At 38.8% G+C, this 17,554-nt stretch overlaps 1 protein-coding gene across 8 annotated transcripts; it reads left to right on the top strand.

Annotated features, from left to right (window-relative positions):
• Positions 1-1,130: 1,130 nt before the first annotated feature.
• On the top strand, positions 1,131-13,620 carry LOC109399472 (probable RNA helicase armi). 8 transcript variants are annotated; one of them, XM_062852490.1, is made up of 7 exons: positions 1,131-1,368; positions 1,602-1,727; positions 2,005-2,530; positions 5,860-6,368; positions 6,433-6,662; positions 9,594-10,614; positions 11,373-13,620. In XM_062852490.1, exons 4-7 carry the CDS (start codon positions 6,170-6,172, stop codon positions 13,457-13,459), a joined length of 3,537 nt encoding a protein of 1,178 aa, XP_062708474.1. In that variant the 5' UTR covers positions 1,131-1,368; positions 1,602-1,727; positions 2,005-2,530; positions 5,860-6,169; the 3' UTR covers positions 13,460-13,620. The 8 variants fall into 8 exon arrangements, with proteins under 8 accessions (XP_062708474.1, XP_062708475.1, XP_062708476.1 ...); XM_062852491.1 differs by having other exon boundaries at positions 1,602-1,709; XM_062852492.1 differs by having other exon boundaries at positions 1,602-1,699.
• The last annotated feature ends 3,934 nt before the right edge of the window (positions 13,621-17,554 follow it).

The following is a 17,554-nucleotide window of genomic DNA, read 5'->3' on the forward strand; positions in this document are numbered from 1 at the left end:
CACTTCTAACATTTCATCACAGACAAGAAGTCTCCGGTCTCCCTCTAGCCATTTCTTGTCGTTTTATTTTTTAAATAATATTTAAATACTACAATACTCTCAGTTCAAGTCAGTCTTGTTAGAATTTTCTGGACACTGCGTACCGTTGTACAGGAATCACACTCGTATCACATGTCTGTCCGGGGTATAAAAGGACTGAGTTTGGCCAATAGAGTGGCCAATCATAAACTAGGTGACAATAGTGAGCGAATGTAAAACTTGAACAAAAACACTGCGAGTGCCACAGATGGGCAGTTGACCAACTATTAATTTTTTAAATAAAACCGTTGAATCGGTGTACGTGGGAATTATTAGTGTTGCGTCTGTTTGTTTGTGATAGGGTTCTGGAAAACATCTAGTCACGTAAGACAAAGTGCATCAATATTCATCTCTTGGTTTATTGATCCACTGCTGTTTATTTTCCACACTTCTCAGCTCAGCTCAGCTCACTTCACCGCAAAATATAAATAAAGAAAGTGACGTCACACAAACCATCGGAATAGCAACTCAGTGCAAGATTTGAGTGGGTCCCCAAATGTGGAAACCCATCGCTAATCCCATGTCGCGTCCTTTTTTTTTCATTCCCGTTTAGATACCGCCGGTGTGAACATGGGTCCCTATTCAGGGCCCGGAAATAGGGATAGGGACCCAGATAGGGACTCCCGTGGCGGTGCTCTAACACCATCGCATACATATCGAGATGAGTGAAACGATAAGCTCGACCGAGGGCAGTTCGGCGCAATAATTGAGTTGTCCAAAAAATGTCTCACGAAACCTAATGCAAGCCTATCCATATACGTGAGAACAAAAGATGTTTACAAAGTTCTTACAGATAGATTAACACGGGAATTCTGAACACAAACCACTACCACACAGGAATTTGGATTGGTCAATAGGGGGCCCTCGTATCACATGTCTGTCCGGGGTATTAGTTTAGTTTTAATTTTATAGCATTGTACCCATTGTACGGTTTCGAGCTATGAGTGGACTCCTTGGCGGGATCCGATTCTGCCCGTTCAGCGAGCGACAACAAAAATCGCTTTCTGTTTCGCTCACGCAGAGCAACCATCGCCTTCTCTCGCTCGCGGTGCCGATGTCTCCGCTGTCATTTGATGATTCGGATGGAGTTGGAGACAACGATGTCGTGTTGTTGAAAAAAAAATCCTTCTAAATTTTACTTTCGTCAGCATAAAAAAGTAGCGTGGTGTTGTGTCTTATTTCGAGTGAAAATTGTCGCAGTTAGATGCAAAAACGCAGGATTATTTCGATAAGTAATCTTTTGCATTAATAAGTATGTCCAATAGTGAGCTGACGCCAAAAGAATCACTGGTAAGTGTAATTCTTGTTTGTGTACATTATTTTCTTGCATCCAAACATGAATCCAGCATCATGCACATAAATTATATAACATCATCAAACTTACACAGTAATTAACAAGTGCGCAGGAAAGAATTCCTCCCAAGCGATCATAATCTAGGTGTCTATCCATTTCGCATCATCTCTCATGGCTTAATTAGGTGGAAATGTTCATACTTATGTTTGCACCTTTTGTTTACGTTGAGGTTAGGCATCGGTTCCGGATGAATGCAGAAGAGCTCTTCCGGACAACACACCCGGGTGTTGATTTACTTCATCCAGTTCTCCGTAACGCATTCAGGTGGTAAGATCAGGTAGTGGTAAAACCTACGGTAAGATGTGTGCTCAAAGGAATCTATTCCAATTTTATGTGCAGAACTTTAATTTAAGATTATGACGGGCTTATGGCCGATTTCTTCACCTCGGCTTAACCGGTAAGCCAGGCTTACCCATACAGTTAAACCTGGCTTAACGCTTAAGCCAGGGTGAAGAAATCGCCCCTTAGTGGTTTTACATATTGATAAGATGCAATGCCAAAGGGGAAAATGAAACCGATTTCCGAACGCGGATGTTGTTGCTTAGCTTGTATCGTATATTCCTAAATTGTAGTTGAAAGACGCCGTCGTTTCAATATCAATGATAAAATAAAGGAGCTTGGAACGCTTTTGCCCCGTAACTTCGAAGGTTCCAGCAGTGACATCAACGGAAAGGATGGCCGAGTGAACAAAGGGACCATCCTCAAAGGAACCGTGGATTATGTTAAGGAGCTGAAACAGGAAGTCTGCGCTTTGCGTCGAAATGGTGATCTCTTGGTTGCTATCAAGAACGAAAACATCATTCTACAGCACAAACTGGCGGTAAAGTATAGGATTATGCGAGTAATCCCTGTTTATGGTTTATAATTTATTAGGTAACATTTTAAACGATCCTCAGTACATAATATAGTTTTAAGTTTAATGCAATTCTTAGCTTTCAGCGGTAATATATTCTTTTTTACAGCTTGTTCATAGAGTAAGTATTATCACACTGCAGTTCTTTATGATACCATACAATTAATATACTTTAATCAATTATTGTTTAATCTGACAGGGTTTTCGCTTGGAGGGAGGAATTCTACCGGTTTATATCATAATAGGTAGGGATACCTGTGCTGTTTTCGATAGTTCCGTTCTCTACGCAATGGAGATTTTTCTTTAAATAAAATGGCATCAATGGCCACACATAAATGTATTGTTGTATGGTTGAATTTCTGATTATTTGCGCAACTAGACCACCTCCTTTTCACGAAGATAACGAAACTGTCGAAAATGTAACAAGTCACCCTATGAACACTGAAGCAAAAGCATACCGATTTTAGCAACATATAGAATTAGTCTTTAACGGTTTCCATTTTTTGTAATATTCGCTACTTTTGCCTTGAATTGCAATTCAAAATTAAGCCAATGCTCATTTTGAATCCCTGCAATCTTTTCAAGCTGTTCAAACAAAAAATCTGGTTTGTTAAGCAAATCGAAAATTATCACAAAGAAAGATTGCTCTAAAAATAGGCGATAGCGGGCTTGCTGACGTTTATTCACCTTTCTCTTTCAAACATGCAGGCGGAATAGGATTTGTTGCCATCAGGAAAGGTTTCCCGATGAAAACAAATCCTATCCCGCCTGCATGCTTGAAAGAGAGAGGTGAATAAACGTCAGCAAGTTCTATTTTTGACTAGTCGTCAACATTTTTTTAAAGAATCGTGTGATGAGCTCGAAATCGTTGTGGAAAAATTGTATTTGTTTTTCCATACTACGCCTAGCTTTTTGTTCCAATTACCTACTTATTTCATACATCCCTGGCCAAGTTCGCAGGGGTTGACGGTATTAAAGTGAAGGAGTTTCATTTTGATTATTGTAATGTAGTGTTCTTTAGTGAAATATATCACCTTTTTAACACTTTAATGCGCCTCCAACGGTTCATCACGAACCGGCTGCTGCAGATGGAGTATGGCTGATCATATGCATCAGACATGCTCGATAAACAGGAGGAACCGCCGGGGCTCAATAGAGTCTATTCCCAAGCAATAGTTCCAAGTCGGTTGGATTTAAGAAGGTTTTGATGATCGTTACAAATCCTAATAAAAGTATTGTAGGATTTGTAACAGGTTGTGGAACCTTTTATAGCCATCTGACTTCAAAATGTTGTTTGGGCTCTATTTCCCACGTTTCTCGGTTGATTTTGATTAGTAATTCATTAATATCATAGTCGTTTTTCGAATTTTTAGAATATTAGTTGGTCATATTTTCTTTAAATAAAGCAATTAAAATCGACCGAAGAATTAATAGTGGGAAGGAGATTTGCAGCACTTAATTGTGCTGATAGATTCGAAGCTAACATGCGAACACTTAAACGCATTGTTGACGTCAATGCGTTCGACGTGACATTTTGGACAAAAACTGACTGCTTTTTATTAACTGAACAACGTTACTTGTGTATGACTAGGTTGACATTTCTAGGCTACGCTTGAGAAAATGACATGGTTTATCTAGGTAGGACCGATAGGACAATTGAACGAATTTGAACATTTTTCATAGTATTTGTAGGGGGACGAATACATAATAGTTGACAAGCAATCTTTATTATTTTAAAATTTTATAGGCCTTTTCATGTGACGTCTTAAATCAGCTGATTTTTCGGGCGTTTGACAGTTCTTCTATGAAGCTGACACGTTCGTGTTAGCAGCTGTTGTTCAAGATTTGTAAACAAATGCATGCACGGATCTGTCACATGAAAAGGCCTATTGCAATCAACTGACCAACTTGACGTATTTTTGTTTATCTCTTAGATGGTATTTTGACACCAACAGAAAAATATCAGAAGTTCAGTTGCATGTTTCTGTGGGTTTTGGACCGATGACAATTTAAGGACACAAGAGATGAACACAGAGAAGTAGAAAACAATTAGCGAAATCAAGAAAACAATTTGACACAGAATCAACTATATTTTAACATACAGGGTTTGATTGATTCGATGAAAAAAAAACCTACGACAACTGACTTAACGAGAAGAAAAACATATTGAACCATACTACAAAATCGAACAAGACAACAAACACAAACCGTGTGACCATAACACTACATAGGCAAATCCTGACTGACTGACCAATTGAAAACTTTCCAACCTTCTACCGTAACTTTCTGAGTCAGTAGGCAACAGTGTCTTAATGGATATCATTTTCCGCGTACGGCTGGCAAACTGCTTCTGAAAGATTACGTACTCTTTTCTATCTTCGGGTCTAGTGTAGAGGTTTCAACTCTATTCAGAGTGCAGCTAGAAACCTAGCAAAAAAAAAAAAAAAAAAAAAATACCTACTTATTTCATACATCTTATTCTTCATAACAAAAGCCTCCATACAGCTCACCATAACAGGCAAACATCGTAAAGTTGGGAGGTATTTTAAATTTGTTTTTGCTGAGCATCAGAATCAAGTTATATATTTTTTACACAATTACATAAAAATAATACCTTCGAAATTTGAGTTTCCTCCACAGTTTCAAATAAGGGACTGTTCATAAACCACTTAGACCAAATTTTGGCCATCTCAGACCCCCCCCTGCCTCCTCGTAGACTTTCGTCCATACAAAATTATTGAAATTCGTTTGGAGCGTACCTAGTCTTTGGTCAGACACACAGGCGTGTCTTGTTACAAAAGTTATAACCTACAGATCGCCTGAGTGTGCTTATCTTTTAACATGTTAAAGGAATAACATCAATAATAAAATCTCTATTTTTGGCCTGACTTTCGAAGAGTGTATCTTTTTCCACATGCATCGAATCGCTTTGCGGTCTTCGAAAAAGTTGTTCGACACATCCTGGGCTATACTTTAACATTAGGGAATATAAGGTATAGAACAATTTTGTGTTTTTTAAGAAAAATACGAAAAAGTATGATTTCCCATGTAAAATCCCATACAAACTTCAATCGCGATGCGCAAAATGTAGGCTTAACCAATCGTGCCCAAATTTTGTACAGTTATTTGGGACCTCAAAGGGCATCTGAAGAAATTTGATCTGATTGAATCTGATCATTTTAAAATTTTCCCATACAACGTTGACCCGCCCTAATAAATAAGGACTTTTTTGCACGAACTTATGCTGGCCTGCTTACTGTAACAGAAAGTGAGACAACATGAGATTTCGTAACTTCCAAATTTGCGGAAAAAGTGTCTAATTGCGCCTAAAACAAACCATCCTCCAAATTCTCAAGTATCTATTCCAGTAGCTACATAATATAATTGATTGCTTTTGTTAAGTTACGAGTTGCTAAAATCGGGATGTACCTAACTCGATTGTCATAAAAACAAACATCGTCATTTAACACAGGAATATTGTGAGAATACAGCATTATCCATATGTTCATTCATTCCAAAGTTTTCGATCTGCCACTTTATGCTAATAGGGAAACATACTTTCTCTTTCCCACAGCCGAAGATCGACCAACAGCTGGCACCCACCAAACAAGGTATCGTTAGGGTAAAATTCTACCTGTACGTGGAGATGTGCGAAAACAATCTGCAGCTGGAGAACCACGTCAAAAGGCTGCAGAACCTTCGCAAGGAACTCAATCACATCAAGGATACGGACTGGCAGTACGATTCGATGGATAAATACTTTGGACACAATTAGAAGGTTTTTACGGTTCATAACAATCTTCAGTGGTGACAGTGAGATAAGCAGCAAGAAATCAATAGTTTGTTTTATATAAGCACGACATCGGAAGCAAGTTTGCGAGAAAATGTTGCGCTTGATGAAAAAGGCGATGTGGAGTCTGGTCTCCACCGTCGGAGGCCAGCAGGAATCGGAAGAGGAGAAAATCAAACGACTGGAAGCATTGGTAGAAGATAACGACGAGAAAGAAGATGAGAGTGAAAAACTTGGTTTAAAGGACGAAGATAAAAAGGAAATTCAGGCAACCAACTGCTTCGCACAAACGGGTAAAATTAGTTGAGATAAACTATGATCATCATCCAGCAATAAAAGAGTAATGTTTGTTTTCAGGTTTTGTGACAAAAGTTGAGGGAAATTATATTGTAATCGATACGACGCTACATGTGGACAAAAAAGTACTGCAAGCTTGCCCGTTCCAACACCAGCTGGAGGTGGGTGTGAAGGTGTCTTACCTGGCGTACAAAGCCCCGGATAGTGAGTCTATAAAAGTGATCAAATTGGAGGCGCTGCTAAATGAAGTGTGGGGAGAAAAACAGAAGGAGAAGGCACAGGAAGAGGAGGTAAGAATATTTTTTAGGAAAATTCCTATCAGTTTTTATGATTTGTTGTTGTTTTTGTACTTACTTCATTTATTGCACTTACGGCTCTATTTCGATGGAAGCTCGAGTTTTTTTTACCTGTAATTGTAATTATTTGTAGGGGAACTTACGTATTTTCGGCCGTGTTGTTTTCTTCGTCATGAGCAGGTTTTTTGAAAGCTTTTGAACTGAAAGTTGGCCTCAAATCTTTCCCAACCAAGCTGATATATGCGACCAAGTTTCAGGAAATTTGGGCGACAAAAACCCGCTGTCCTCGATTGTGCTTAATGCCTTGCCGCATATCAAGGAAGCATAAACGGCTGGGACATGTATGCAAAAAACACATGGCTGAACTCCAAAAGTCTGAAAATATACCCAAGTAACCACGGTGCTGAAGCCTTATTGCATGCAGATATACGGTGTATTTAGTGCAATCATTACTTTACATGCAAACTTAAGGTTGATTTAAAGTGGAAGTGGGCAATTATAGAATCAAATTAGGATTATACTGGTATAATCTTGAAGCAGTCGCATAATTGCCCATTTCCACTTTAAATCAACTTTAAGTTTGCATGTAAAGTAATGATTGCTCTAAGTACACCGTATATCTGCATGCAATAAGGCTTCAGCACCGTGGTTACTTGGGTACAGTGGATGGCCAAAATGTTTGGGATAGGCAACTTTTTTTTTCTCACAAAAAAGTTCAACAAGCTATAACTTTTCATAGAGCTTATTAAAAAATCTCAAATTTTGACTGCTTGTCAACCTAATATGTGTGCATCATTGGTACAAATTTGGGCTCGATTGATTAATATTTCGCAAAGTCAGAACCGTGCGCGTAAAACACTATTTTTCAGACAACTCATTTTTGAGGTGTCATATCTCGGAAACCAGTGAACCGAATTGAATTAAATTTTGAACGTACACTAACAATATGTAAATGCTTTACAAACTATTAAAACAAAGATACTTTTTAAACGTTGAAAAAAGTTATCATGGATTGACACTTTTTGGATTTTTCTCAAAAAATGTGATTTTTTTACATCAATGTCAATAAATTTTAGTGTTGATATCCAAAGATTTTCCACTTCTGTTCTCAAGTTATCTTTAATCAGATATATTAGAGGCTATTGGCGATTAAAAGTAGAGGTTATGTCGTGAAAATTTGGAAGTTTGAAAGGGAAATGCCAGTTCCCCATCAGTTTAATCATCAATTTTTTGGTAAATTTATCAATAAAATGAATTTTTCTACCCCGATCCCACATTGAATTTTATCTGGAACGACTCAATCACTAAAATACGAAATGGGATTTCACAAAACTTAACCTCACTTTAGGAGGCCAATTCAGATTGAAGGAAAAACACATTTAGTAATTTTTGTGTGGTATTGTAAATTTGACTTATTTTCCTCTATATGGGTAAAAATGTCAATCCTGTATAACTCAATTCGCCGTGAGAAAATATTACATTTTATAACGTCGTATTGAGTATCAATATATTGTTGATAAACGTTAAAAAAATCATTCAATTCGGTTCACTGGTTTCCGAGATATGACAGTTCAAAAATTAGTTGTCTAAATAATAGTGTTTTACCCGAACGGTTCTAACTTCGCGAAAAATTAATCAATCGAGCCCAAATTTGTACCACACATATAATAGGTCGACAAAAAGTCAAAATTTGAGATTTTTTGATGCACTCTATGAAAAGTTACAGCATGTTGATTTTTTTTTGTGGGAGAAAAAAAGTTGCCTATCCCAAACATTTTGGCCACCCCCTGTATATATCAAGAGATTATGATGCCTATGCTTGTAATTAAATAGCTGTCCTAAATAAATTTTCGGCAGTTTTGATTTAGCTACGGTGTTTGTTTGAAAATGTATTTTATAGGTGCTGTATTCTTTCCTTGAATTCAATCAAATTTTATTCAAATAACACAAAACAAGATCCGCCCGTCGACCGACCGTTTGAGTCCAAACCTGTTAAAATCTGGTTAAGAATTTAATAAGCGGTGTGGAACAAAACGATGAACCCTGCTAATGTTTACTGTGCTGAAGCTAGTATCAAGTTCAAATCAAGTTACATTTTCAGCCAGATACGTTTGACGGTTCTCTAGAATTTATGCTCGAGTAAATTTGAGCTGTGTACTTCACATATCTTGTCCTTAATTCCTTTTTTTCGTATGTGTCTGGTCATTTTGCATTCCGTGGAAGGTAGGTTTCTCGAAATCATGCATTGATTTATTTTTATGGGTTATTAAAGGGTAATCTGTGGCGATTTTTCTTGGAAAAGGCAATTTTCTCACAGTATGTATGTAGGTAATTGTATGAAAACTGAAACCTGGCGCTGAAATATAGTTTCTTCGATAGAGCTGAAATTTCGCATGGTTGACACGGGACCAAAATGGACGTTGTGTTTAGTCAGGTGAAGGGATGGGAACACTCACTTGCAAAGAGTTATACTCACTTGCTATTTTCTAAACTCAGAAGCGTGCAATCAAGAAAAGATGCATGGACGACTTTTGCCTTGTGGTTTTCTCTAAAAGTTTGCCGAATAAAGTAGAGTTCGCACACTCATACCAAAGTTGAGACAGTGCTATGAAAGCGACTCTCCACGAGGTGAGTGTAATTTACATTCACCTCGTGGAGAGTTGCCTTCGCAGCTCCCTTACGAGTTCGGTATGCGTGTGCGACCTCTACTACTCTATTCGGCAAACTTTTAGACAAAATCACAAGGCAAAAGTCAAAATACATCGTTTCTTGATTGCAAGCTTCTGAGCTGAGAAAACAGCAAGTCAATGTAACTATTTTCAAGTGAGTGTTCCCATCCTTGGTCAGGTGTTCCGATTGCACTTCGGCCAATAACATTGCTTATTTATAAAAAAAAAAAATAATTGAAATAATCATTCTTTGCAGAACAAGGAACTTGTACATGAAATTAGTCCCACGTACTTCAACTACAACCAGCGGAGCGAGCAGGGAACGGTCATCGCCAAACGCCGCGGACTGCTGACTGTGGAAACTGACCAGGGCGAACACTCCATCGAGATGGACAATGTCAAGCTTACTTGTGTGCTTGAGGTCGGCGACTACGTTGTGCTAGATTGTCTCGTTCAAATCGATGAAACGTACTTCGATACGCGCGGCAATATTTTGGAGGTACGAGGAATAGCCCCTACTCGGGTAGTTCAGGGAAGTGGATTCGTAACCAAAGCGGACACCGATGGGGGCGAAATTCGAAGCGACGATGGAGTGTATCACTATCTAACGGATGTGTGCGAAGCTGGCCAGGTTCCAAATCACGGCGATAAAGTTATCTTCGAAGCGGTGGAAAACAGCCAACTGAATTTCCGCTGCACAAAATTGGTGATCGAAACGGCTGCCCCACGTGCGGTAGAAACTAACAAAGAGGAAGTTAAATCCAAGTACGACGATGACTTTTTCTTCGACAAACGGGGCATCAAGATAACCGATAACCTCGAGGTGAAATTTGAAAACGTGAACGAGCGGAAGGAAATAGATGTGATCATACGGAACGAGGGTGAGCGTCAGCATAAGATTATGCGATCGGTGTTCATGTCCAATAAGCAAACATCTCAAATGCGATTGCTACACCCGAGAATTACGGATACGGCCATTTTGAAACCAGGAGATTCGGTTAAGTATACGTTCGAGATCAATGCCAAGAACTACGGTATCAGTAAGGAGATTTTCATGTGGGCGTTTGGAGGAGGCTTCAAGATAGCAAGATACGTAACCGTCGTAGTTGGGGACTCTGAGGTTATCAACGATCCGATCAGAAACGAAGGAACGACCAAAGCCCGTACTGCCGCTGGTTCACATAAATTAGCCGCGTGGAACGTTTATAAAAAGGGAGGCGAAATAACACCTGGACAGAAGATTTCCAAAAGAGCTAACTTCATCGATATCAAGATAGGTGCGTATTAATTTTGGTATGGTTATTTACCTATCTTATTGCCTTTGGATTTATTTTTGTGATCAATATTGTTTGGCATATGAAAAAGCATCAGTAGTTGTTAACATATTTTAGAAGTCCAGCTTGCAACAGCAATTTGTGGTAATAATTAAAATTAAAATGGTGAAATGTGACATTTAAAAAAAATGTGCATAAGATTTAGCAAATCGCATGTTTCAATCAATTTTCCGCCAATACTTAACCGGTAACTATTTAAGTGATATTTCGCAAAACATGTTATTATTATTTGAAAAATTATTTTCCAGCCGTATCATTATTATTGAGCACAGTTCTTTTGTTGATTGAGCGGGACTTGAGCTCGGAAGTCATCCATCCCCAGCCCCACAATAAACCTATAACAACATAAACCTCACGCTTCTGACTATATAATTTTTTTTTCCATTGACCTTCCTAATGCGAATGCATCACGTCAGGAATAGCTTGCTGACGTAGTGTACGTCATTATTAAGTGGGCAAAGTGCTGAATTCCTCAGTAGTTAGCGCACTCCAGTCTGTTTTTGATTTTTTATTTGCCAGCTTTTCTAGTTCATCATTCAATGCCACTCAACATTCTTTGAATAAACAATGAATAAGATATTCCAAATTTGCAACTGTTCCATGTGATCACAATCAAAGACAATGTGTAATTATCTCACAGATTTTAACGAAAACCGTTCATTACAAATACTGAAATGCTTTCTTTATTATTTTCCGTTTAGGTGGTTATCATGTGCCCGATGAACTCAAACAAATTTTGTTAAACCCTTCCATGAGTCGGAACCAAATTGACGAAGAATTGGATCGTACTCAGCGTTGCTTGCAGCATCCGCTGTGTCCGGAGAACTACAAGGCCGTATTCAAGACATTCCTTTGGATGGAAGACGTTCAGTGTGAGATTTCGATTGCCCGATTCAATGTCGATCGAGGCCATTTCACACGAGAAGACAGTTATCTTGCTCTGCGAATTGAAAACGTTGCTGAAAGCAGACCTTCGTTAATTCCTGGAGACAAGCTGGTGGCTACCACACCATGGGCGGCCAACAATCACGAATTGGCAAACGGAGCGTTTATACATAAGATTTTGAAGCATAAGATTCTGGTTAAGTTCAGTGAACACTTTCACGAGAAGTACAACGGAGAGGATCACAAAATTACTTTCCAGCCGACGAGAGGGGCATTCCAGAAGCAGCATCATGCAATCAATTGTGTTACAAGCGCAATGGGGATGGATTTCCTGTTCCCAACTAAAATCAACCTACGAGAACCATGGATGGACCTAAAAATCAATGAAAATGGCAACTTGGCTACCAATGAGTTTGATAACGAGTTCAACTGGCATAATCCAATGCTGAATCCGATACAGAAAGAAGCGATCAAGAACATTCTACGCTCTGAAGCAAGGCCGCTTCCGTACATAATCTTTGGACCACCTGGTACCGGAAAAACGATGACCTTGATCGAACTGATACATCAAATCGTGAAGCTGTTTGCAGACAGTCGAATCATGGTGGCCACACCATCGAACAGTTCGGCTAATCTAATTACGGAGCGAATCATAAATGCTAAAATATTACGTCCTGGTGAATTCATTCGAATTGTTGGTCTGAACTACGTGGAACAGGAACTGGTTCCGGAACATCTGGCACCGTATTGCGGTACGGTTGACATTGCATCTGAGCGTACCGTGAAAGATGAAGTAATCATTACAGAATCCGGGTTGAAGCACAAGTTGCAATTGAAACATTTGGGTCGTCATAGAATCACCATTGGAACATGCGTAACTCTCGGCACGTTGATGCAGATTCGCTTCCCTCGGAATCATTTCACGCATGTCCTCATCGATGAAGCCGGGCAATGCTTGGAATCAGAATCACTCATTCCGATGACATTCATAAATCAAAACTGTGGAACCGTTGTACTGGCTGGTGATCCGATGCAGCTGGGTCCAGTAGTGATGAGCAGTCACGCGTCCGACCGTGGATTCGGCACTTCGATGTTGGTACGTTTGATGGATACACCTCTATACAGAACCGATAAAACACGCTTCCCTAAGACAAGTGGATACAATCCTCGATTGGTAACGAAGCTGCGCTACAATTATCGTTCGGTTCCAAGCATTCTGGATATCTATAGCGAGCTTTTCTATGAATCCGCACTTATTGCTAGAATTCCTGCGGAAGGAGGCGACGAAGCAAAGTTCCTCGATTTAGTTTACGATATTCTACCGATAAAAACAGTTCAGCAGCCGAAATGTGGCTTTATTTTCTGGGGAGTCAATGGAGTCAACAAACAGACACCCGAAAGTCCGTCGTGGTTTAATCCAGCCGAAGCGAAAAGTGTCTTCAATATGCTGCTTAAGCTGTACAAGAAAGGCGTTCGCCCTGAAGATATTGGAGTAATAACTCCGTACCAGCAGCAAGCCAAGACCATCCGTAGAATCCTCGAAGAAAGCAATCTTCAGAAGCCGAAGATCGGGAGCGTTGAGGAATTCCAGGGCCAGGAACGAATGGTCATACTAATCTCAACGGTGCGAACATCCAAATCGCAACTCCTTAGCGACCAACAGCACGCTCTCGGATTCGTCGCCAGTCCAAAGCGTTTGAATGTGGCAATCTCGCGGGCACGGGCTTTGCTGATCATTTTTGGCAGTCCTCAGTTGCTCTCGGCGGACAAGCAGTGGCTGAAGCTGCTCTACCGGGCCATCAACAATGACACCTACTGTGGCTGTGATCTTCCCGACCATTTGGCACCCCATGCGATATCCGACCGGGCGTTAAACGGTTACAATCATACGGATGAAAATTAGATTAGCTTTGATAAGATGTCATAAATCGCGAATAAACCTACATGCTTACTCTATTTTAATCGATCCAAAACATTTATGAATTCTTTTAGTTTTATGTTTCGTACAAGGCACAGCGTCTTTAATAAAAAGAAAATAAATAATTATTTTGATTAAAACTGTAATTTTGTCTTTTTTTTTTCATGTTGATGAGGGGTACTTATTTAACCCTTTGGAGCCGGAGGGGTCATATATGACCCCGGCGATGAAACCGAGCCTAACAAACGTGTTCGACACCAGCGAGATTGCGTCGACAGCGGCGAAAAAAATCGGCTCCAAAAGGTTAATGTTATGACTGTCCATGAACACTAATTCTCGCACTTAGGATCATACTGGCGTATCTACATTGATCAGAAAATCGATTATTCCGTGAAATACGACCAATATTCGAATGATCTCGCGGTGTATTTCGATAAATGACGACTAGGACTAGCTTCTGAAACAACAAAAACAATCGAAAATAATTTTCCGGACAACTTATTAACCAAAGAGAAATTGATCATTGTAGATACGCCCGTATGATACTAAGCGCGAGAATTGTTGACTCTCTTTTTTCTGTTGAAAAAAAAACTGACGAACACAATTCTTTCTTCGAATGAGTGTCATCAGTTTTGTTCCCTACCTTTCCACTGGAACTGACAATACTGAAGAGGATTACAAGTGGAAGTCGAAATACGCGTATCAATCAAAGGGTAAGCATCAGAGGGCGGAATTAAAAGATACACTATACTGATTACCGAAACAAATATACCAAATTATGTTTTATGTCAAAACATCTGGGGCCCAATGGAAATATTTAGAAATAAAGTATGAGTTAAATAAGCGAAACCGAGTTTTTTTGGATACACTGACGTAGCTAGAAATTTACTGTGGGAGGGATTTTCGACGACCAATGAAACTTTTTTTATTTGACACTCACATTTTGTAGACAAATATTTTGAAGACAATGAGTCGTGGCTTAAAAATAGCGGCGCAGCCGAAATTTTTTTCTTCTAAAAGCGTTCTATACGAGCATAGATGACCGTACACTTCGTAGTTGCTACTCCGTGATTGACCAGGACAATCGAAATTGCACAAGGAATCAACAATCGGAGCTTGAGAGTAGCTTACCAATCTCAATGTGCAACTTCGAGAATTCCAAACTTTATTAAGTTAATAACGGCGCCGGCCACGTCCTTACGGTCATTTTATTCTGAAATATTCACAAAGACAGTTTGACGAACTAAAACAGAATGGATGATTTTTTTGGTGATAATATTTCTTTCTAAAAATGGAGTATTTAAATCAATACTACCATACATTTATTCTGAAAAAATCCGGCTATGAATATAAAACAACATTTTCTTATCAAGTCAGAAAAAATACCAGCTTCGAAATCTATATATATATATATATATATATATATACAGGGTGTTAGGTTCCTGAGTGCAAACTTTTTAAAGGGTGATAGAGGACCATAAATGGTGAAAAAAATTGTTCTACGCATATGGTCAAATCTCAACCGTTACGTAGTTATTGAACTTCCATGTTTTTGACTCTCATTGCCTAACTTGCTATAACTTGAAAATGGTCAAACTTATCGCAATTTTTTTACTCTTATCCGAAAGATTATTGAATTTTCTATCAAATGGCATCTTTGAATCAATTGGTTTAGTAAAATGACTAAGTTTTCTAGAGCAAAATTGCTCAAAATAGTGTGTTTTAATTACTAATACTACTATTACTAATACTTAATTAATTTTTATCAATTATCTTTGAAACATGCGTAATAAATTAAAATTCTTTCTTTGGCAAAGTTGTGGCCCCTGTTCCACTCTACAATTAGTTCTTTGATACCAAACTTCTAGCTCTTATCGTTTTCTTGCAATTTCGATTTAAATGTGCAGCACAGTGCGCAAAAAAGTGCTTACCTCGACAGTTGCAAATTTATGACCTGAAATGCGATGTTCAAATCGAAATTGCAAGAAAACGATAAGAGACAGATGTTTGATGACAAAGAACGAATTGTAGAGTGGAACAGGGGCCACAACTTTGCCAAAGAAAGAGTTTTAATTTATTACGCATGTTTCAAAGATAATTGATAAAAACAAATTAAAACACACTATTTTGAGCAATTTTGCTCTAGAAAACTTAGTCATTTTACTAAACCAATTGATTCAAAGATGCCATTTGATAGAAAATTCAATAATCTTTCGAATACGGGTAAAAAAATTGCGATAAGTTTGACCATTTTCATGTTATAGCCAGTTAAGGCAATGAGAGTCAAAAACATGGGAAGTTCAATAACTACGTAACGGTTGAGATTTGACCATATGCGTAGAACAATTTTTTTCACCATTTATGGTCCTCTATCACCCTTTAAAAAGTTTGCACTCAGGAACCTAACACCCTGTATATATATATGGTATGTGGGGGCAAGATGGGTCAGGGGGCAAGATGGGTCAGTACCGTTTTCAAACGTACTATACATTTTTTGAATCTTTCAATAATTTTCCCAGATGAACGAAGTGGATACACAAAAAAGTGATATATTGTTTTGGAAATTCTTTACGTTCCTTGCACAGAAAAAAATAAAATATTTTTTCGTTATACTCCTTATGCTATACATTCCATATAACTACGTGTATTGTGTAGACGGGGCAAGATGGGTCACCCTAATTTTTCGGTATGTTTGCATAGTTTTTGAAAATGTTTTATTCTTCACTGAAAGGCTATTCTGTGACCTACATTATCAAAGCAATTAGAACACTGAGAGTTTGTGAAACTATTTTTGAAATTTTCCTACAAAAAATATAGGTTTTCAAAGTCCGTTCATGGCTACCTGAACAAAAATCTTCTAGTTCTGAGAATAATCTACCGATATGTTTCAACACTTTTTTCATGTAATCTTTACGTCTGTGAAGCTTAGATGTATAGAGAAAAAATAGAAGATATAGTATTTTTTGTTGGAGAAAAATCGAGTTTTCTGATAGCTGAACCATCTTGCCCCCGTAAAAATGAGGTGGGGCAAGATGGGTCAGGTTTTGAAAATTGCTTGTCAAGAAGCAGGTTTCAAAATATATGACCTTTCTATACTTTAATATCATAGCTGACTAGTGTATATGAGAGTCGTGGTAGAATACAGAGAAATGCGATTTATATTAAGACAGTTATAGGGGTCCATTTCTTAGGTGACCCATCCTGCCCCCACTTACCATATATATACAGGGTGTTAGGTTCCTGAGTGCAAACTTTTTAAAGGGTGATAGAGGACCATAAATGGTGAAAAAAATTGCTCTACGCATATGGTCAAATCTCAACCGATACGTAGTTATTGAACATCCCATGTTTTTGACTCTTATTGCCTTAACTGGCAATAACTTGAAAACGGTCAAACTTATCGAAGTTTTTTTTACCCTTATTCGAAAGATTATTGAATTTTCTATCAAATGGCATCTTTCAAACGATTGGATTAGTTAAATAATGTAATATTCTGGCCACACTGTACTGGTCTAAAGACGCTTCTGAGTGAGTGAGTGTGTGAGTGTGAGATTTACCGTTTAACGAATGTGTGATTTTTGAGTGAGTGGTACAGTGTGATTGATGGAAAAGGTTCTAGAAGAACGAAATGAAAAACCTCAACCAGTTTGTAACGAGCAACCGGCGAATAAAGTTGTGTCTCACAAAACCGCGTTAAGTTTTTGAATCCCGAGAAAGTGAAACGGTTTCCGGTTATATCTTCAGAAGTGGGATTGCCTTTGCCGTTGCCAGAAGAAGCCGAAATCAAAATCGCTCGGAATAATGATGGATGCACAGCGGTTGAGCAAAGCCGAACTTATTGCGTGGCTCCAGGATCGCCATATTGAGTTTCCGCCTTCTGTTACGGTTCGGCACTTGCGAATCCTGTTCGAACAAGAGATGCTGAGAGAACAAAGGAACAATGCGGCTGCGAACGATCCACAAGATGGCGGCGACCAAGATGATGAGGACGAAGCGGAGAACGAGGAAGAACGGGAGCTGAATGCTGAGATTCGGATCCTACAGAAGCGGAAATTTGTTGCCGACCTCCGGCGTGAAATA

This window comes from Aedes albopictus, chromosome 2 (assembly GCF_035046485.1).
Source record: "Aedes albopictus strain Foshan chromosome 2, AalbF5, whole genome shotgun sequence".
NCBI classification, from domain to species: domain Eukaryota; kingdom Metazoa; phylum Arthropoda; class Insecta; order Diptera; family Culicidae; genus Aedes; species Aedes albopictus.